This window comes from Penicillium cosmopolitanum (assembly GCF_028827165.1).
Source record: "Penicillium cosmopolitanum strain IBT 29677 chromosome Unknown utg000012l:1.0-3308103.0:1.0-3310761.0, whole genome shotgun sequence".
Classification (NCBI taxonomy): domain Eukaryota; kingdom Fungi; phylum Ascomycota; class Eurotiomycetes; order Eurotiales; family Aspergillaceae; genus Penicillium; species Penicillium cosmopolitanum.
In genome coordinates, this window is record NW_026622682.1 from 2415364 (window position 1) to 2436360 (window position 20997).

General features: G+C 49.2%; 8 protein-coding genes across 8 annotated transcripts; 3 read left to right on the forward strand and 5 right to left on the reverse strand.

The window, feature by feature from the left end:
* Positions 1-1114: 1114 nt before the first annotated feature.
* On the reverse strand, positions 1115-1884 carry N7509_013651 (uncharacterized protein; the record flags this gene model as incomplete). Its single annotated transcript, XM_056638288.1, has 2 exons — positions 1115-1491; positions 1611-1884. 2 exons carry the CDS (start codon positions 1882-1884, stop codon positions 1115-1117), a joined length of 651 nt encoding a protein of 216 aa, XP_056481795.1.
* Positions 1885-2616: 732 nt separating this feature from the next.
* N7509_013652 (putative oligosaccharyltransferase subunit ribophorin II) lies at positions 2617-3690 on the reverse strand (the record flags this gene model as incomplete). Its single annotated transcript, XM_056638289.1, has 4 exons — positions 2617-2856; positions 2924-3208; positions 3314-3479; positions 3545-3690. The coding sequence occupies 4 exons, from the start codon at positions 3688-3690 to the stop codon at positions 2617-2619; spliced, it is 837 nt and encodes a 278-aa protein (XP_056481796.1).
* A 580-nt stretch (positions 3691-4270) lies between these two features.
* N7509_013653 (putative GPI-anchored cell surface glycoprotein) lies at positions 4271-6183 on the forward strand (the record flags this gene model as incomplete). The annotated part of the gene is made up of 2 exons (XM_056638290.1): positions 4271-4725; positions 4770-6183. The coding sequence occupies 2 exons, from the start codon at positions 4271-4273 to the stop codon at positions 6181-6183; spliced, it is 1869 nt and encodes a 622-aa protein (XP_056481797.1).
* Positions 6184-6468: 285 nt separating this feature from the next.
* N7509_013654 (uncharacterized protein) lies at positions 6469-7804 on the reverse strand (the record flags this gene model as incomplete). The annotated part of the gene is made up of 2 exons (XM_056638291.1): positions 6469-6921; positions 6977-7804. The coding sequence occupies 2 exons, from the start codon at positions 7802-7804 to the stop codon at positions 6469-6471; spliced, it is 1281 nt and encodes a 426-aa protein (XP_056481798.1).
* A 1862-nt stretch (positions 7805-9666) lies between these two features.
* Positions 9667-10197, reverse strand: N7509_013655 (uncharacterized protein; the record flags this gene model as incomplete). The annotated part of the gene is made up of 1 exon (XM_056638292.1): positions 9667-10197. One exon carries the CDS (start codon positions 10195-10197, stop codon positions 9667-9669), a length of 531 nt encoding a protein of 176 aa, XP_056481799.1.
* A 1728-nt stretch (positions 10198-11925) lies between these two features.
* N7509_013656 (monooxygenase) lies at positions 11926-13850 on the forward strand (the record flags this gene model as incomplete). The annotated part of the gene is made up of 2 exons (XM_056638293.1): positions 11926-11971; positions 12067-13850. 2 exons carry the CDS (start codon positions 11926-11928, stop codon positions 13848-13850), a joined length of 1830 nt encoding a protein of 609 aa, XP_056481800.1.
* Positions 13851-16981: 3131 nt separating this feature from the next.
* On the reverse strand, positions 16982-17341 carry N7509_013657 (copper transporter family protein; the record flags this gene model as incomplete). The annotated part of the gene is made up of 2 exons (XM_056638294.1): positions 16982-17093; positions 17160-17341. 2 exons carry the CDS (start codon positions 17339-17341, stop codon positions 16982-16984), a joined length of 294 nt encoding a protein of 97 aa, XP_056481801.1.
* An 822-nt stretch (positions 17342-18163) lies between these two features.
* Positions 18164-20311, forward strand: N7509_013658 (ferric reductase family protein; the record flags this gene model as incomplete). Its single annotated transcript, XM_056638295.1, has 4 exons — positions 18164-18419; positions 18512-18884; positions 18991-19140; positions 19189-20311. 4 exons carry the CDS (start codon positions 18164-18166, stop codon positions 20309-20311), a joined length of 1902 nt encoding a protein of 633 aa, XP_056481802.1.
* Between the last annotated feature and the right edge of the window lie 686 nt (positions 20312-20997).

The window sequence follows — 20997 nt, forward strand, 5'->3', positions numbered from 1 at the left end:
GACTTTTCCTGTTTGTAATCAATGTGAACATTTTGTTCGATGGGGCAGACAATTCGCGAGCTATCTTGAGATTCCGGCTGAGCTTGTGGACGGCTCGCAGCTCTAGACTAGGATGGTACTGCTAGTAGTACCGTACTACTCATGGAGAGTCTGTCATCAGCATCATGATTTTGATGCAATTTTGGCACACTCCACCCCTTCCAGAAATACTGGGTCGATTGCGGCTGTGGAGACATGAACGATTTTAAGGCTAGGAGCACAGAAGTATAATGCATTTAAACTTCTGTAGATCTAAAAGGATAGCCTTGTTCCACCCATGTCAAGATCTTGTCACACTAGGTGCTGGTGAGCCTGAGATTAGAAGAACACCATTGTATCCATCATGTATTTCGAAGATGTGATGTTGTACTGGTATCTCCGGATAGCATTACTATGATTACACCCTCGCAAATTTAATCAAGACAGTGTAAAGTCATCACTCTAATTGACGTAGTCCGCGTCTGGAAGTATTCATCCCGTGTAACCCCTGCGTCGTACTAATTTCATTATTAAGATTAAGCAAAAACGGAAGGGAAAGAAGTTACGGGTTAGTTTCATTCGCATGGTAAGCTATCGGATTCTTCCTCATGGATTTCCTACTATTCTACCTCTGGGCAACATTTTGGAACATGATCACCGATATCTTTTCTGATAAAAGATTACTAAAAGCCGCCTGGGCAGTACTAGTCTAGTTTCGCCAGCTCCATGTGATAATTCTGTATATTCCGAGCATCGCCAGTGCGTGGCTGTTCCGAAGACTCCGGTCACCGTCGTGCAACTACGGCATCATATGGGAAATCATTGAAAGAAATAATACCTCCCAGGATACATCTGACCCTCCTTAACCTCCATATCGATTCTAAAATAAAATGAAAGGTGATGAAATCAAACACAACTCCAAGCTTAGCCCACTCGGAGCAACATTATGATGAGTAGGGATCAGTACAGCCATATAATACATCAAGGAAACCTGAAAGACCAGATCATGCAAATGCAAAACACCATAAAACTCCAACGAAACCGCTCAACGTACATCAAGCCTCAGAACTGAACAACCAACCAGTGACACACGCTCCTAAGCACCAATCTTAGAAACAATCCCCTTCTCCCCCAACTTATCGATAAACCCCCCCTTCAACCCCATAATAGACTCAATCTCATCAGCCGGCAAATTCTGTACATCCCGCATCTGCAACGCCTGCTGTATCAGAAAAGCATCTGCCAACGACCGATCACCATGATGACCCATCCTCATACGGGCAGCCTCCTCATCCGCGATCTTAGAAGCTCGCTGACGCGCCGTGTGAACTAACCATGCGGCAGTTGGTGCGGAGGGGAAGACGGTTTGCATTGAGCTGCGGTTTGCGGTTGGGAATCCGTGTGTTGGGTCGACGGGGCCGATTGAGCGGAGTGAGGCGGCGAAGTCGGGGTCTTGGCCGTCTAGGTCGATTGCTGTGTTTTTGTTAGCGATCTGATTTCTGGGTTGTTTTTGTTGCGGGGGGTGGATTGAGACTGGTACTGCGAGGGCGACTGCGACTGCGGAGGTCGTGGACGGCGAGATGCGAACTTACCGGTAGATTTTGTGCGCGAGGCTTGCTCTTTCGAGTGATATTGAGGTCCCTGCGGTGCGGATGGAGGAGCTGGTGTTTGCGCTGGACCTGGTTTCGGAGTTGGGGGAGGAGGTGCAGGTGTAGGTGGTTGCGGCGGTTGGGGATATTGTTGTCGCGATGCTTGGGAATCGCGGGGAGCTTTTGGTAATCTCGGCGGTGGAGCTGCCTTTTTAGGATATTGGCGCTTTGCGGCGCCGGCGGCTGCTTGGACGGGTTTTGAGGCGTTGGAACCCATTTGGAGAGAGGGTGGGAGGGTGGGAGGGTGTTGGATGTGTTGGATGTGTTGAGGTTGAACAATTGCGGCGAGACGGAGAAAGTCGAGAAAACCGCGGAGGAAGGCTTGGCACTGGCCACTCTGACGTCAAATGGTCATCAATAGCTAGAATTCTGGCGGAGGGTGGGGGTATTGGACTCGGTTTGCGAGGAATTGAATTGTAATGTAATTGCGATAGTCGAAGTCGGTTAGGTTACTAGTCGTGTTTAACAAAGTGTGGCCTGGTGTGTTACGAGGAAGTTGTGGTTGTATGTATACCTTCAAGTTGTCGCCCACCCGGAATCGGATTCTCATAATCAAAGGATTAGGCAAATATAGCAGTATTCCATTTAATAATGTCATTGCTGGTTACAGTATTAGAAGTTCCTGCTCCAATGATCTTGAATATGAATGCCATATCCGTTGGCAGAGCAAAAAACAGCTTGTGTTGTAAAGCAAAATAAAACAGAACACGAATATCTCTCTTGGTCCAATTGGAGGTATTGGAATTGTTTCAGAACACAGATATCTACAAAGCTACAGAGAAAAGAATGTGCATGGAAGATAATATTTATCTGGAACGAGGCGGATATCATGACAGCTAAGGCACAATGCCATTGAGTTCAGGGTCTCACCCGCGGAGGCCTCATTGATTGCACCAATGCAAAAACGGAGCGCATGGCCCTATGTGGTTGAAATTTTGATTCCCAGCATCTAGCGGAGGCCGGCAAGGCGACGGCCTTGCACTTCACCAAGGGCGCGGCTACCGCTCACGAATGCGACCGCACCCACCACAGCTGCGGCAGGTAGAACCTGGAACAAGTTCCAAGAGGTATAGTAGAGGAAGAAGATACCCTCGAATCCAGCCAGGGAGGCAAGGAAGACGGCGTGGGGGAGAGGAGCCGACTTGAGGGCGGTGGGAAGGTGGTTCAGGTTGACACCGAGGAAGAGCCACTGTAAGAGTAATTGGTTAGCTATTGGTCATACCACCAACAGCTAGAACAGCTAGAACATCACTTACGAGGCCGGCCAGAACCGGGAGAGAGGCAATCACAGCACCGACAAAAGCCAGGGTGATGACAATGGGAGGGTTGGTAGGGTCGTTCTTAAAGGTGTGGTGAATTTCCGGCAGCTTTCCGTATCTCGGGGCCTCGGCGGTTGGGATGGGGATGTTAACGTCGCGCTCGATGGAGAGCTTGAAAACGGAGTGATCATAGGCTTCGGAGCTGCCGAAGCCACCAATGACCACACGGGCGTCGACGGGATTGGGCAGGGTGAGGAATTGGAGGGGAAGTTCCTTCTGGGTCTATTTGTACAGTATGCTGTTAGCTCATGCGGAGGAGAGCTGCGGAGAGCTTCGGGAGGGGCGGGCGCAGTACCAATTCCACGCGGACTTGCCATTCTCCTTCACGGTGAATGGGTAGGAGATATCCAAGCCGGATTGGCTATCCTTCAAAAGCAGGAAAGCCTGGTGTGGGCGTTTCGCAGAGCTACCTTCCTGGGTAGTCAAGGTGACGCGCAAGGTATCGGCACCGGTGAAGGCGAGCGGACTGGCGAGGGGCTTGGAAGAGGAGATTCTATAGGAGTAACCGGTTAGTCCCAAGTGAGCTCAATTAGAGTGTACAGTACAATGGGAGCATACTGTTCCTTAAAACCACCGTTGATGCCAGCACCCTTCGGTTGAACTGCCACGCTGGCATCAGTAAAGCCCCATGCGGAGGCAGCGACCGTCGGCAGGGCAGCCGATGCCAGGAGACAAAGAGGAGCAGTGGCCTGCCACAGATGCATCGTGTAGAATAGGTAGAATGCGCAAGAGGGGGAGGAGTGAGGGTAATGTAATTGAATACTGGAGTTGGCAAGGTGGACAGTGATGAATTGCAGAACGAAGGCGGACAGCCGCGATTGCAGATAAGCGCCGATCGACCTGGGAAGTTCCTAAAGTTAGCCCTAATTTCTTTTCTTGTAACCTTTACCCTTCATCCCGTGGCACAGCCATCTCGAGCTGCTGCTAGCGTTGATCTTGTGATCCTGTTTGATCTGCATGGCGTGTGAAATCATCGTGTTGTTCACATTATAGTGCTGCATTGGAGACATCCTGCTACCTTCAGGCCTTGATACAGCTGGACCCCCTCAGACTGTTGCCCTACGGAACTCCGCATTTCTGGAGACTACCGAGTGAACTGCCACGGCATGCTACTCTTACTCAAAGTCTTACTCAAAGCCTTGGTTTGATCTAAATAAAAGGTATTCACTCCTGCAACCTCTCAAAGTACCTCTGGATGGTAAATGCTAACCATTCCCGTGAGATGAACAGCTCCATTCACCCGTTGCTTTGTTCCAGATCCACTGGACCCTATTCACCTTCACGATGCCTCCCAAGAAAAGTTTTCGTAAATCCTTACCTGCACGGATCAGTAATCCTACTTTATCTCCCTCTCGTCGATCACCAAGAGGTCCGACACCAAGCAAACCTACAAATCAACCGGCTCCGTCGGCCAAAGCTATCGACTTCACTACTACCTCCTCCCCTCCCGATACTTCATACAACCCTTACCTCTATATTCCAAAATCACCTTCCTCTACAGCTACCACAAATGGGAAACTGCAGAATTCTCCTTCGGAGACTCCTGTGAAGCGTCGTCACCATTTCCCGGCACGACCGTCCCGACTATCGAATGTTTACACCCCGGCTAAAGAAGCACAACAATCAATATTAACCCCAGGAAGTCGGACCACCCGAAGAGCAGCAGCACTTGGAACCCCACGGAATCAAACGTCCGATCAGGAATTTCCCGAAAGTCTCGACACTACGGACTGGGGGATGTGCCAATACACGGGGAAGAGTTCGCATATGACAACTCGATTAGCGACGCATCCCCCACAAGCACATCTTCCGCTACTCGTCTGTCAGCGCGATCTCGTAAACTGACAACGCGGGCTATCGAGGCACTCGACTCGAAGAAGAAACCCCGACAGAAGAGAACCGCGCCTACCCCGACACCTATGGAGCCGCCTACGGAACAGGCCGATAGTGATATTGATCCGATGAAAATCAAGAGCAAACGGGTGAAGGGAAAGCGAGCGAATAAGATCTTCAAACAACTGAGAATGAACAAACCCTCTCGCATGAAGATCAAGCTCACCGCGGACCAAGCCGGACAAAAGCTGTACGAGATCGTCGTAGTTGCTTTTAATACTGATTTCGCACTACCGTCGGATCCGGAGCAATTCATCGCAAACGCGAGAAAGCAATTTGAGCAGCCCTCGCTGGTTAAATCGTCCGAGGAAGAGCCTGTCATGTCTGCCACTGCCACTCCCACTGCCTCCACTCCAAGCGACCCCGCGGCTGCGGAGGCAACACTCGGAAATGCGGGGACTTCCAACATGGAGGAGACCCACGTCAATCCCATCGGCGTCACCAACGGTGAAACAAATGATGATATCCATGACGAGGACGAAAGTGACAAATATGCCAAAGTCAATGGCGAAACTAATGCTGAAACCAATGGCGAACTCACCCCCGAGCCGCCAGAATTTTCCTCCATCAAAGACTTCAAGAAGATGGAAGAGCCCCAGCTAGAGGCCGGTGGATGGACGCGGACTGGCTACGTGAATGACACTGATGAGGAAATCCTTCTGACACCCCCGGGCCAAATTCCGTACCGTGCACCGCACACCTATGGGGACATGAACCTGCCCTTCCCACCTGTGATTTCTCGCTCGCAACAGCAGATCGAGATCGACAATAATCTCGGATTCCCCCCGCTCATCGGCGACCGCAATATTCCATTCTGCTCTCCATCCGAGTTCTCAACGGAAGACGTTACAGAGGAGAAAGCCCGAGCCCAGGCACACAAGAGGAAGCGCTCTCTAGCCGAACTGGCGAAGGTACCGAGAAAGAAGAAGCGAGAGTCGACAAAAACAACAGAACCAAGTGCGACGACAGAAGAAAAGCCAAAGATCCAACGACTGAAACTAAAGCTTAATCCTCCAACGGAGGCAGACAGACAGGCCGGTGCGGTGATCGCCTCCGCCCCTGACGTCACTTTGTCACAGCGTGGGACAGCGGGTCGAGGTCGAGGTCGAGGTCGTGGCGGCCCTGGAACGCCGCGCGGTAAGGGAATTTCTCGTGGTGCTTCTCGCGGTCGAAGTACGCCCCGTGGGTCTACTCGTGGTGCTCTTCGTGGGACCCCTCGTGGTGGATCTTCCCGGGGCGGTTCTTCTCGTGCTAGCACCCCTCGCAGTCGGGGACGCGGCCGTGGACGTGGAAAACAAACTTGATGTTATGAAGATGATGCATATTTCGAAGCATAGCGTGGAGTTAGTGATATTAGCAATGGATATGATGATATCGTAGATGTCATATTTCGGGTTTCAAGCCATTGCCTTGCCCAGTTTCAACTACGTATGTCCTGGTACTTGTCCGTCTTTCGTAGGAGCCTGTGGGATATCAATCATTTATACTATTCCACATCCAAAATGTACAGTAAGTAGTAGAGATACAAATCATCATTTCCACCAAAGCACGAAAGATGTACCCCGAGTATCTCTCAACCGACGATCCGCTCATTGAACAACGGTCTCAGTGGTGGTAGTCACATTCGCTTTGAACAACTTGAGCATCTCAGCCTTTCTCAACCCCTCATCAGGAATCTTGCGAGCCTCGTCCATCTTCTTGTTAAAGTCACTCACGCCACCAACAGCAGGCTTGGTGTCGATCGTGGTGGTCTCCAATTTCGCAGGAACTCCAGCTTGTTCAGCGGTAATTCCAACAGGCTCAGACGAGATGAAGACTTCGTCGTCTTCCTCTTCCGCGACTCCCTCTGCCTCCTTCTTCGCGGCTTCCTCTTTTGCTTTTCTTTCGGCCTCAACGTCGACCTTGATCTCACCAACGATCTCCCCATTCTCATCACGCACGTGGCGGTAGAGCTCCGGTTCAATCTGGTTCCCGGCCTCGTCGTAAGCGAGCTTGTAGAAATCGTCGGGGTTTCCGGCTGTTCTCTCGGTCTGCTTCAGGACCTAATATTTTGTTAGTCCGCTCCCAAGGTCCAAGGGAATAAGGCCAGTTACTTACATTGTTACCTCGGAACATCTGGATCTTGTGAAGTCTGAAGCCCGCTCCACCATAGGACACAACAAGACCCTGATCGGCCTGCATCGGATTAGCATTCAAAGCCCGATAGTTGAGAGGGGAAGGGAATGTATTAGTTACCTCCTTGGCTTCATATGTCCGCCAGCCCTTAGATTCAAGCTTCTTCAGCGACGATCCACTAGCGCCAATCTTCCCAAGACCAGTTCCTCCCACATCGACACCGGCACTGGTATCCCGACTGTGAGCACTATCCAGGGTAATAGCACACTCAGGAGTCGACCAAGTAGTATGAATTGCCCAGAGTCCATAATCCTTAATATAATCCCCGTACTTCGACTTTACCAAAGTCTTCGCATTATCCTTCACCCACTGCGCAATAGAGGGACCAGGAGCACCAGTGAATCTCTGATTCTTGACCTTCTCCGTCGTAATGAGAGCCGCTTTGCCAGTAGACCCAGACTTATTCTTTGCGTTGGCCGAAACGTCAACAGGGGCGGCGGACAATGCTCCTGACAGACCTCCCTCAAGCCCGAAACTCGTCTCTGCTTCGCTGCCGGACGAGACGGTTTTCCACATCGCCTCGTCCGGTTCGCCGAGGACGAGATCGTCGTCGATGCCCTTGAAGCCATCTTTTTCGGCTTGGCCTTTCACGGATAGATCGGTGATTTGGGTCCAGATTCCGAATTTGTCGAAATATCCCACTGAGCCCGGGTGGAGGAGGCTGTATTTTTGTGGGGTGTAGAGGTAGTGGCCGTCGCCGTTGTGTTTCATGAGTTCGGCGTACTCATCGCGGGCGGATATGGGTGCCATTTTTAGATGATATTAGGGGATAGTGGTAGTCTGGAAATGAGAAATTCAATCAAAAATGAAGGAGTAGAAAGAGCTGTTTCTTTGGAGGGGTAGCTTGGTTAAATGGGTTCGCGAGGTGGACATGTGGGCTATGTTGTAGGTCTTAGCGATGACGTTCGTGAAGATCCCCTCGTTCGCGAAGACACACTACCTCTGACCAAGTGCCAATCATCCTCTCCCATCGTGAGTGGAGGGTATATGGCCCCACAGGAAAAGGTTCATCGAAGTCCACCATGTTGATGCGAACACCATTGAGATCTTGTGTGTGGCCCGTGAACATGTGGATTGGGGCCCTAAGATCGTTGCTGCGGGCGCAATTTTGGATACAACAAACATGCGATTCTGAGTCTGGCGAAGCCGTCCATAATGTGTGGCAAATAACTTGACTCTTATGCAAGTGCCACCTGTCAGCATTGGTCCATTAGTTCCTTCAAACTCTACCTTGGACATCCGTCCTGAGTGTTGTTTACCTGACGATGATCGGTGGCTGGGTGGACCCACCGTCCATCCGATGACATATTATGATCCACCAGCTAAACCGACAGCCTGGAAAGCTCCATGTGTGGACCGGTTTCGAGGAATTGGCAGGAATATCATGTTCGTTGCAGGAGATCTGTTAGCATTCATGACGTTGGGCCCCGCCTATGTGTTTTCGAAAAGGATCTCGGTAACTCGTCAAGTTTCTAGTTACCGACTCAGTTTGTCCATGTATCAATTTGATCCAAATACTACATGCCTTCCTTACGGTGCGCAAAAAAAGTAGCAGCGACGCGAACGACGGAAAGACCCTCCTGTTTGAAGTTTTGTGCCTTTATTGGTTATTTTTTGGGAGACCTATTTGCCATTTGCGTAGGGTATCTCCCCCGATATTGATATTGTTTACGGTTCCCCTCTCATATCCCCCGCTCGGCGCCTGAGTGCCCCTCTTGCAGCGAAATTATTTACTTATCTATTTACATGGCACATTCTATTAGAAACCCCCTTATTTGATTTTAGGATTACAACATCAACCTTGTCATTTGTTGATATGTGTTATGAGTAAGGCGCAGCGGGGATGACAACAGGCCAACAACTTAGACCAAATTTTGCCCGAGAATTCATTTTTCTTCATCCATCATCACATTTAGCCTGACCCTGGAAGGGATGGAAGGTGGTGAGGTGGTCTGGATGAGAGAGGAGACCCTCGGGAAGAGTAGTTACCAAGAAGACCCAAGTATACAAAGTATACAAAAAGGGTTTGACAACGGAAACAGAAAAAAAGGAAGCAAGTTAATCGCTGACAGGCAGGATCGAACCGTTGAGCAAAAAGACAAAAAGATAAGCCCGCAATTCAGCTTCTCCTATCCCGCATATGGACTTTCCTAGAGCAACCAATTGCTCCCCTAGACCAGGGTCTACGTGCCAAGGAATTCACTTCTTAGATATATCACCATGTTATCACTCTCCTTGGGTAACCGATTTCAGCGCAAATATTATGGCCCAGCTCTCTTCATTTCGAGTCCTTGCATACTACACCGCGCCTCGACAATAGGGCAAGGCAGTACTGCTGGTAGTTACCCGCCTGGGCGTGGGTATGGTTGAATTGCTCAAAATGGATTGATGATGAAGGGTAAGACGAAAGTAATAACTTGAGGAAGAAGGAAGCTGAGGCGGAAGCTAGAGATAGACGTAGGCAGAGGATGCCTAAGAGGGTGTCATAGGCATAAGACAACTACCATAATCGTAATAACTTAGTTGTTCACATCATGCCATCCAAAGAGTCCGAGATACGAACTGTCTTCTCCCTGTAATGCACCAGGATGGATTTCACTTGACAGCAGCTATTAGGTGGCACCAAATGTGTGTGTAGCCTCCAAAAGATCGAGCATGAAATCACCGCCTTCCCACACTAGGTCTTTGAAAGTGTCAGAATCACCGATTACACCAACAATTGATGTGATATAGGAGACTACCAGGATCCTTAGAGAATCGTGGTAGTTTGCGTAGCTCGGAGGCGTATTGGCATACACGAAGTGCACAAGCTCGACAATTGCAGAGAAATTATGCTCATATAGTTTGAAGACTTGCAACTTCTCGCGTAAATCACTGACAGCCAGCTTGCATAGTGGTTCAACGCAGTATTTGTCGGCGATGGTGTATAGTCGACAGTACGCGATAAAGTCTGGCGTGAACAACCCAGTGTCTCTGGCATTGGCCTCATCGATCTCCGGGCCTGGGACAACAGCGGAGTTCATTGTACCCGGGCAATGAGGAGGAAGTGTATAGTCCCCCTCGTAGGTGTACTCGGACAGGCGGCGAAACGTATCCAGGTCGACGTCCGACCAATCGCATATCCTGGTGGTAGCCTCTAGCATGGAGCCATTGATAAGTCTGTTGAGGGGCTGGGAGAGACCTGCGAACGCGGCTGAGTAAACTGCTATTTCGTTTTTTTCGGGCCCGACAATGAAAGTGAACGTAGGAAATCTATATGGATGTTAGCTACTCAGTAATCGGGCATCACTGCTGCTGTCAGTTCACTTGCCTCCGTAACACGGTCTCCATGCCGAATCTTTGGCGATTTAATTGAAGATAGGTAAAACCATTTACTGTGTGAGAGAACCGCGAAGGAGTAGCAGACGAAAGTGTGATATGCCCAGGTGGAAAGACGTGACCTGCTCTTGCCAATATTGGCGCCGGCCCCTGGCCAGTCCTCGCCAGGCAGAAAATCAGGTAAATAGGCTGAAGACCATATGCAAAGTTGCCCCAGCCATAATACTATCATTGCCATACTTCGATCGTTCATAGCTACAACCGGGCACAGTGCTTTTACCAGTTCTCTACCAATCTTTGGAGCAGACTATTCTAAGCCTATACTATGCCGCTAGCTTTGGGTGCAGTCATCAACGACGCAGTACTTAGTTCAGCGGTGATATGTCAATATGAGAAATAATAATTACGAATGTAGGATGAAGGAAACGATCGATAAGATGCTGGAGGCATTGTGTAGAATGAAAGGCATGCTCATGCTCAAAGAATTACTACTAGTAGATATAGCGGCGTGAATAGAGTATCAAGTCTCCGTGCGACATGACGCCTCCGGCCTCCCAGAGATATTATAGTATGCGATTTGTGACCCAGATATAAGTTCACTGCTCGAAAATATTAGGGTCGAGCAATTTATATGGGCGCTGACGGGAGAGCAGGCTCACCGGATTAGCAGAATTAAGGCGTATACCATGAACTACCAGTACTCTAGGATGCTGTCAAAAACACATGTTAAATTGTGGCCACGAAGGGTCCTATATTCTTTCACTCGAATGAAGATCTCTCGTTATTGGTCGTTCTATTTAAGTTGAAGTGATTTGTTACGAACGCCACCTACTGAAGGCTGTTATTTTGAATGAAAGAACCATCTACTCAAGAACCTGTAGAGGTGACGTATGGCAAAAATTAGGTCGTCATCAGCAAGTAGGTACAGTAGCGACCAGTATTGCATTCCATATTGAAAACATAGATTAACGATTTCAAACCCTAATCACATGACACGTTAAGCCTTATATAGATATCTCCGTAATTAATGTTTTGTTCCAGGTTTGTATAGTAACATTGATGCAAGTATACTCATGTACCGTTACATGCCCAAAAATAGCCGCGTCCCATAAGCCGCCATCGTAGACTACGTATCAGTCAATCAAATATATTATCTGATTGGTTCGGAGGCTTATGCATGCATTCCCGTATACACGCTAAGTGCGGTGTTTCGCACACACATATATGTATGTTGACAGATACTTACATTAAGTAAAAGTACCACACTCACTGCCTCGGCGTCCGGTCCGTGTTCTGCTAGCGTCATATTCGATGCCGCTGTCACTGTTAGGCCAGACATTGGCACGGTGAGACCCCACCGTGGTGGCTGCTGACTGGGCGCCTTAAGCAGAATACTACTTATATAGAGGGACGGTGGAGATGGCTGACACCCTGCCTCTCTTCTGTAATAACAAACCGACGCCTACCTATGCACCTACCAAAGTACTCACTTCAACAAATGCCAATTTAAGGACTGTTAAAGTGGAGCGAAAACCAAGCGATTAGGTCCAGTAATGATAATTGAAACGCAAATAGCTGACCTGGCCATAATTGGCGCTGGTAAATTCGCCCCTCTCATATCCTTAGACTCTTTTACCCCGTATGTTCATCAAGAGCTTCTGTAGCTAACCACAATTAAAAATTGATCGCGACAGGCTGGCACGGTCTCGCGGCCGCCAAATCAGCACTCGCGCTCGATCTCAGTGTCAATCTGGTGGTTCTGGATTCCGCCGCATCAGTGGGGGGTGTCTGGGCAGAGGAACGCTTATATGCGGAACTCAGAACGAATAACCTACTGGGATCATACGAATATGGTGACTTTCCTATGAGGGACAACGTTCCCGGTTTAGTTAAACCCGGTGAGCATATGTCAGGTAGAGCGATGCATGAATATCTGAAAGCGTACGCTGCCCACTTCGGAATCCTCGACAAAATTAAGTTCAATTGCAAGGTTGACAGCGTGGAATACTGCGAGGGAGATGATGGAGGGGGAAAAGAGTGGGCCATTAAATGCACAACAACAACAGAACCAGGACACGAGAAGAGCAATACTATACGGGCGCGGAAACTGATACTCGCTACGGGCCTTACCTCGCAGCCGCGTATTCCTACATTCTCTGGCCAGCAATCTTTCGGCGCGCCATTGTTCCACGCAAAAGAATTTGCCCTTTACCAAGACACCATCTTCGCTAAACCCAGCAATGACAACACAGGCGACCAACATGAAGGCGCCAGTGACGACCACGCACCAATAACGGTACTTGGCGGAAGCAAATCCGCGTGGGACACCGTCTACGCCTGCGCATCAGAGGGACACCGCGTCAACTGGGTCATTAGAGCCTCTGGGACTGGGCCCGCGTGGGTGAGCCCGGCCGCTGTTTTCTCGCCATTCAACCTCCTCCTCGAAAGCCTCCCTCTCGTGCGTGCCTTGGGCTGGTTCAGCCCCTGTGTCTGGGTGAGCCACCCGATACGCAACTTCTTACATGGGACATGGCTCGGCTGTATTATTGTGCGTCTGTTCTGGGCCTGCCTGGAGTGGGATATGGTTCGGGTCAATCGATACAGCGATCATGAGGAGACGGCGAAGCTAAGACCCTGGTTTAAGCCTATCTGGATGGGGACCGCGGTGAGTATTATCAATTTCCCGGGTGATTTCTTTAGATTGATCCGGCGGGGTCTGGTGAAGGTGCATATTGCCGATGTTGAGCGGCTAGAGCCTTATAAAGTCGTTCTGTCCAACGGCGGCGACAGGCTTGACACGAGGGCACTTATCCTGTGCACAGGCTGGAAAGTATCTCCAGGCATTCGGTTCTTGCCAGATGGAACCGAACAAGAGATGGGCTTCCCGTGGGCTGCGGACCCAATTGATCAGGAGCTCGTTTGGCAGGCTCGCAAAGACATATATACGCATCTGCCCATGCTCCACACAGGCCCAGAGAGCAGGACCTACCACACGAAGGATGTGGAGGGTCAAAATGAAACCGTTCTGCACCCCTTCCGTCTCGCGCGCTTCATTGTCCCACCAGGACTATGGGACGACCATAGCATCGCCTTCCTAGGGACCGTAACCACGTTCAACACATCCTTTGTTGCCGAAGTTCAAGCCCTGTGGGCGCTGGTCTACCTTAACCACGGCTCTGAGCTTCACCATCATCATCAAGACAAGGAGTCAATATTTAGCGAGACAGCACTACACACAGAGTTCTGTGCGCTGCGCTCCCCGGCGGGCCATGGGGTGCGGACTGCCGACTTTGTCTTTGAGGTCATGCCGTATTTGGATCTCTTGCTTGGGGATTTGGGCTTGAGGACTGCGAGGAAGGAGTCGTGGTGGGAAGGTTTGTTTGTTCCGCATCGACCGAGGGATTATGCGGGGTTGGTGGAGGAGTGGAAGGCGCGACTATCTTCATCCCAGGAGGGGCGGAAGATAAAGGATACTTAGCGCTATAGAGAAGACTCTGTACGGGGTGGCTCCGCGTTACTGTTCATGGTAAATACTTTGATAGGTTTCATTTATGGATGTTAGCACAAGGGGATCTAAATGACCCTAGCCACTCGGTAGACGGCATGAATCTAGATTACATATCACACTGATAATGTTGAACTCCGTTGACCATCTTCCCTTGATCAGCTTTCTCGCCAGCCTTGTCTATAATTCCGAACATCCAGCAAAGCACTTGGGTTGGAACTTCCGAACACGGCGTAACACACCGTCGAGGCAAGAAAAGCATATAACAGAGCCGATTGAGAAAAGATCGGATGGGAGGTGCGGACACTCATGAGACCATGAAAAACCCTGACCCGATAGAGGCGCTTCATGCTACGGTAGAAAGGCTCACACAAGAAACTGCAGAGTGATCGACCGTCAGACTTCGGGCCTGCAGTTGTCTCTCTCTGCAAAGCGGTGGTCCACCGCGGATTTGAACCCTCCACAAAAAGAGGTAAACCAGGAGTGGGGGCATCCTGCCAATTTGCTTCCGATGGGTCGATGATACGAGGTTGATCTGCATTGTCACCAAAGGAGCTATTGGTCATGGCGAATATGTCCAGAGGAGGGGTAAGCTAGAGCTGTACTACGTAAGGGGTTAGCCAGGTATGCCTGATGCCCACTGAACACCGGAAGCCGCCACATGGCGATAAGCAATGATAATCACGAAACAAAGCTGTCAAGCCTTGCCTACCAACTTGACTAGAGATGGACACTAAAGGCAGCGTCAAACCCTCAGCAGTGGAGCAACTGAGGGTAGACAATCGACAATAGAGTATGACGGGTGTTATAACTTCATTTACCTGTCAGAAGGAGCCGCCATATTGAAGGGTTAGGGAAAATTAGACCAGGGCGTGATGTGGAAGGAACTTGAAGTGAATGGCGGTTGCCGATATTGTTGTCGAACTCCAGGGCAGGAAACGATCCAGGTAATACTGCCCAGAACCTCACGCGGAGAGCACGAAGAGCTGCGATTTGCACAACCGTTCTGCCAAGATTCTCTATACATATTTGAATGCAGAATCCATATTTGAAGAGTGTCATAATTTATATAACATGACTATTACTTATGACAAGGAATTACTTGACTGGCGCTATGATGCACAAGTTTCAGCGTGGAGATATAAATAATGTTCAAAAATGGAGGGTGAGTACTGGAGAGATACAGCCATGAAGATAGTTGTATGTGTAACACGAAAGGAATGCTAGAGCAAAGAACGAATCGGAGGTATACTGAAAAAGCCTCCGGCGTCCAACATGACGCCTCTAGTCTCAGAAATACTCAACTATTTGGTATGGTATCCACTGGCAGTCATATACTCAGTGGCTATGATTTTGACGATCGAGGAATTTGTATAGGTATTGCTGGCATAGCGCCTAAAGCGGAGCCTCATACTATGAATATTAGTATCAGTACTACTTTTGAGACGATCCCAGAAACATTGGGTCAATTGATACTACTATGCAGCTGTATTCCCATCTATGTCCAATATGAAACAATCACAATGTATAGAATTCTGTTGATTTTATTGAATGAACCAGCCAGGGAATAACGCGGATAGAAAGTTAGGCTTTTAGAAGAGAATGTTCAAAATTAAAAGGGAGAATTTCTTCTCGCACACTAGAATTAGTACTCAGTGGAACTAAGGGAGACAAAGTTGAAATTGCCAGGGAAGAGCGGAGAACAATGAACAAACGATCGCGCATAGTCAAAATAGACACTGATCGACAAAAGGCCCCATCATTAACAATCATTCGGCTGATGATTCAAATGGTTACAGAAATTTCCCGGCAAAGAGGGTTCAGGTTCGGGAATGATGATTTCTATTACGGCCCATGAGGTAGGTTAGGTTTGACAGCAACCATCAGGCTGGAACCTTCCATGTTCCACATTGTCTCCCAAAAGTCGCCAACGAAGTCTCCCCCGTCCATCAACAGCCGTTTGAAAGCGTCACAATGGCCAATTTTCCCCAGGGCTGAGATGATATAGCATGTCACCAAGACCCTCAAGGGGTTTTTGGCGCAGTTGGAAGAGGTATTCGCGTAAACGAACTGAACAAGCTCGATAATGGCGGAGAGACCATGTGGATACAGGATGAAATTTTCAAAGTCGCACTCAACTTGGCCACAGCATGCTTGCAAAGCAGTTCAATCCCATTCCTTTCCGCAAGCAGGTAAAGCCGAGCCTGACCTACAAAGACTGGCGAGAAGATTTCCTCCCAAGAGTTATTTCTTGGTGATGCGTATGGCACCTTCCGCTTATTGTATTGGGAGTCTGGAGCAAGACTGTACTTGTTCATAGCCTGGACATTCATATGCAGGGTCCATAAAATTTGTTCAAGGGAAGGCAGCTTTTTCTCAGGCTGGCAGGATGTCGTTAGAGTTGGATGTCGGGAGTTTGGAGTGTGAGCGACGTGAATTCTGACCGCAGAGGAAACAGGAGTCAGTTTGTGAGAAGCAGCGCCGGTGCGACAAGCGACATGGATGCCAGGGACAATCGATAGACTATCACTAATGTTTGACACCAGGAGCGATATGGGTGAAAGGAGCAGCACGAGTGTTTGTCGAAACACAGGCGCCAGGAGGAACATAGGCCGTTGTACAGGTTTGACTAGCGACAAGGGCACTAGACGCAGTACTGGAGCGAGGAGTAGTACGGGCACCTGCCACGGTGTGCCTGCTAGTAGAGGCATTTGTCCTAACAGTGGCGTGAGCCCCAATACCGGTGTCGGCAGCCGCAAAATAAGAGCAGCACCATAGTCGCGGGCGCCAGCAGCAAAGTCACGAACCTTGGGGGTATGCAAGCGAGCTGCATCAGCAACAGTATCATATTTCAGACAATAATAATGTTATTAACGAGCTGCTGCGATCAACGACCTGCGGTATCCGGAAGGCTCTCTTCAATAAGGACTAGCCTAGAAAGGTAGGTAGCCCGGTAGAAGCCCTAGAGAAAAACGCCGACTTACAAGGATAGTATTTATAAAATTGATCGGCCTGTTAGTTGTATCACTTGGTACATGTCGACCAGTTATTCTCTAGAGATCCTGCCATTTATACATCGCTCTCCACAAGATATGTCCGTCCCATCAACTCCCATAATCAGCCCGACTGACTCGACCAGAAATGAGTTCACCGACAAAATACCCGACAAGCACTGCGAAGAAGAATCCAACGTTCATCGTCATCACCGCAATCATCCTAATAAAATAGTCAGATAAGGTCTTCTTTTGTTTCAGGTAGGCAGCCAGCGCGATAGGAACTTACAAAAGATATGCGATTCCCTGGTTGACCATTCGCAATAGCGCACGAGGAAGATTGACCGACAGCCGCCATGTTTGAATCAAGTTCTGCCGTGAGGGTTCATCCTGACCACCGTTGATAAAAATAGGGTATCCTGCGTTCCTCGCAGCCCAGTAAGCGTCTAAATTGGCAAGCTTCGCGCTCATGGCTCGCCAAATCACAGCGAGGAAAAAGAGAAAAAAACCAAGTACCCACGTAGCCACCAGTACTAGTGGGCATCCACGAAGTCGAGTACAGCATCGTGGAAAGGTTCTCGGTATTGAAAGCCATTTGCATGGAGGCCGAGGCGGTAGAGGTCATCACCGGACTGGATGCATTCATAGTCATTGTAGACATTTGCATGACGGGCAAAATGGATCGGACAATGTCATTTCAAACTTCGATGGAAGGCACCGAAGGTGGTATTGGACCGCAGATCAAAATGAATTACCGGAGAGGAGAAGCCTCAATAATATAAAGGCTAGCCGAAAGTTCACGGACGGCAGAATCATTCCTTCGGGAACGCGGAAATCCTTCAACCCCAGTACAGGTGGCTCTCGGGAGAGTATACAAAAGGTGTTCAAGTAAAGAAATTTCAGAATCTCCACCGGGCCAGCCCGGGATATAATATCCATTGTGAGGATAGGAGGTCCCCCGCAAGACTGCGAGTGGTTAAACAACTCTGAGGAGGCTTGTGGAAGCGAAAAGTCTCGCAAATGTGCTCAGCGCTAAACCGGAAGCGGCAAGGAGAAAGGCATCATCGGACCAAGCTTTATACTATTTTGCTTATTTCCCACGCTTGCACCGACGGGGCGGGTCGGAAAGAAGTGGGGCGGCTGCGTGCACCCTATCGTTTGGATGAAGATATTAATTGATGATGATGGACACGGCTGGTGCGACTCCCTTGATGGAGACGGATTCTGCTCACTTTTCTGTCAACGGAGATTCTTTCTGTCTTCATATCCTGGCCCAGGCGTATGGCAGTCAAGATGGACATGGACAGTAGCATGTCTGGAGGCCCCGGCCTCACGGATGCGGGCCTAAATATGTCGAATTATACAGTTGCATCGGACTTTCTAGCCGCGCTTCTCGATGACACCACCTTGCAGCAGTCCGATTATGCTATCGCTCGGGCTTTTTGGTACGGCATTGTCATTGTCATTGTGTTGGCGGGCATGGTCAACTGGAGTCAATGGGGTCTACTGAAGTTACGGTCGGTTACACTAGATATCGTGTTGATCATACGTAGATTGCTGACTCCTCGACTAGATTGCGTGCAGCCGCAGCAAACCATCCACGACCGTCAAGTCCTTCTAACTCAGTTACCTCCTTCCTAGCTTGTTGCACGGCTGTGGTTCGAGAAGTTTCCTACCATCAGATTACCCCCACAAACTCGTGGCTGCGGATACCAGCAGTTGGATCAATCCTGCTGATTCTAATATATTTTGGCTACATCATGGGATTGCAGTTCTTTGATTGGAACTATCCTGGCGCTCAATATTGGGAGGCACAGGGCCTCCGCGCGGGCTGGCTCACGATAGCTCAATTTCCACTTCTCCTTCTCCTTGCTGGGAAGCGGAATTTGATTGGATACGCAGTAGGTGCCTCGTACGAGCGACTCCAGATTCTGCACCGTTGGGTGGCAAGGATCATGCTACTGACTGCTACCATCCATGGTGGTGTTCAAGCCTATGGATGGAAAAAAATATGGTGTGATGCAAATTGAGATCGACACTGATAGCTGCATCCCTACAGGTATGTTTGAACATCCTCATACTTGATGGTTGGGAATTAACATTTAAGAAGGGTTCTCTAGCTGGATTCTCTTGCTTTGGCTCGTTTTTTCCGCAACTGCTCCAATTCGCAACTGGCGTTATGAGATATTCGTGGTTCAACATATCATCACTTTCATTGGATTTGTGGTGGCTATTTTCTACCATTTGCCTTCAACCGCCCTGAGTTCAAGGTAACTATCCACCTATTGCTTGAAAGCTACAACTAATTCGCTTTTTAGGATATACGCTTGGATCGGGGTCGGTCTGTTTGTCTTTGACCGGTTGGTCCGGGCCCTTATCTACGCTTTCAACAATATGAAGCTGGCAAACTTCACCCTTCATGCTCTCTCGGGCGATGTCACGAAAGTTCGGATAAATTCCCCTCAGATCAAAAAATGGAGCCCAGGGCAGCATGTCCTTCTGTCTATTCCCGAGTTAGGACTTGGTCAATCGCACCCGGCGACAATTCTCTCTATTCCCTCGTCTCATGATAATGACCTAGTGTTCATCTTGCGAGCTCATCGAGGCTTCACTCAGCGGCTACTCCGTTCGGCCAAATCATCCTCCACGGACCTATCCCAGGGGGCTGAGGTAAAAGAGAGTAATAGCAACGTGGATGCTGTTCCGATAATAAAAAGGAAGCACTTTTCGCTCATCGGCGGACCTTACGGCGGATCACATTCCGATTTTGCGGCATTCGACACCATCCTACTCGTCGCGGGATCAACTGGTGTTACATTCACTCTACCAATTTTGCTGGACATTGCTCATAGGTCAGAAAATCAGAGGCTTCCAGTACGCAGAATAGTGTTTGCTTGGGTCATAAGGACCATTTCGTGCAAAGAGTGGATTGCGGACGAGCTACAACGGGCAACCGAATCGCTACTCAATGTTGGAATTGAAATTGAAGTGCGATTATTTGTGACCTGTGAGGTTGATGCGACGGAGAAATCAACAAAGAAAGCAGGATGCAAATGCAAGAATTCAGAAGGGCCGTGTTGCTGCAGTGATTTAGGTATTGAAAAAAGCCAAGCTGCTCCCAGCACATTTATCACTCAAGGAAGTGATGATCTAGGCATCGGATCATCTTCGGCCGAAAGTCTACGACAAAGGCAGCCGAAAATGGGCAACTCGTTTCTATCTGCCTGCTTCACAATTGAGTCTGGCCGGCCTCAGCTGAAGCCTCTTCTTTGGGACCTACTGGATCATGCCAAGGGGGAAACTGGTGTGGCAGTGTGTGGACCTCTGGGATTAGTGAGCCGTGTTAGAAACACGGTTGCTACTGTTAGTGAGCAACGCGGTTCAAACAAAGGAACCGGTGCTGAAGGTGTGTATCTACATGCAGAAAGTTTTGCTTGGTGACGCTACATCTGTAAAGTTCAGTTATCGACCTGAGCAGAATCTTGACGTTTGAATAATTGAATGATGACCAAATTTAAACTGGATCTTATAGAGCTTTTAGATTGTGACGATTGTAAAAAAGGTTCCACTTGTTGCATAGTAGAGCTAATGACCCAGTTTAACTAGGGAATGAATTCGAAACTATCAGGAAAGCAAAAAGCATGCATACTAGCAATCTCGCTGCCTAGGGCTGCGGGTCACTCAGCGAACGAATCACGCTGCGCAGACAACGGAAAGACCTATCATCAAAGGACTTTCATTCCGATAATACATCACTAAACTGAAGATGTAACACCAGAAATGATCATTGGCACTAGACTTCACCCTGTTGGCTTCACTGGGGCGGCGATCATCGTGCTGTCGGGACTATCCCCGTCCCGCATGCTGAGGAGAAGATCTCGAGCAAGTTCGTGGTCCTGCTGCACCAGGCTTTTAAAACAAAAATCATCCTTGATGAGTCCCTGAATAGACTTGACATACCCAATCATGAGCTGTCTCAGAGGCTCTGTGTTGTCTGGGGTGCTGACTCTCGTGTTCTCGTACACGATATGAATAAAGTCAATAATCGAATAGACACCTTCTCGCCCGTGCTGCCTGAAGCTTTTCAAAGACTCGGATACCCTGGCGATAACAAGGTTGCACAATGC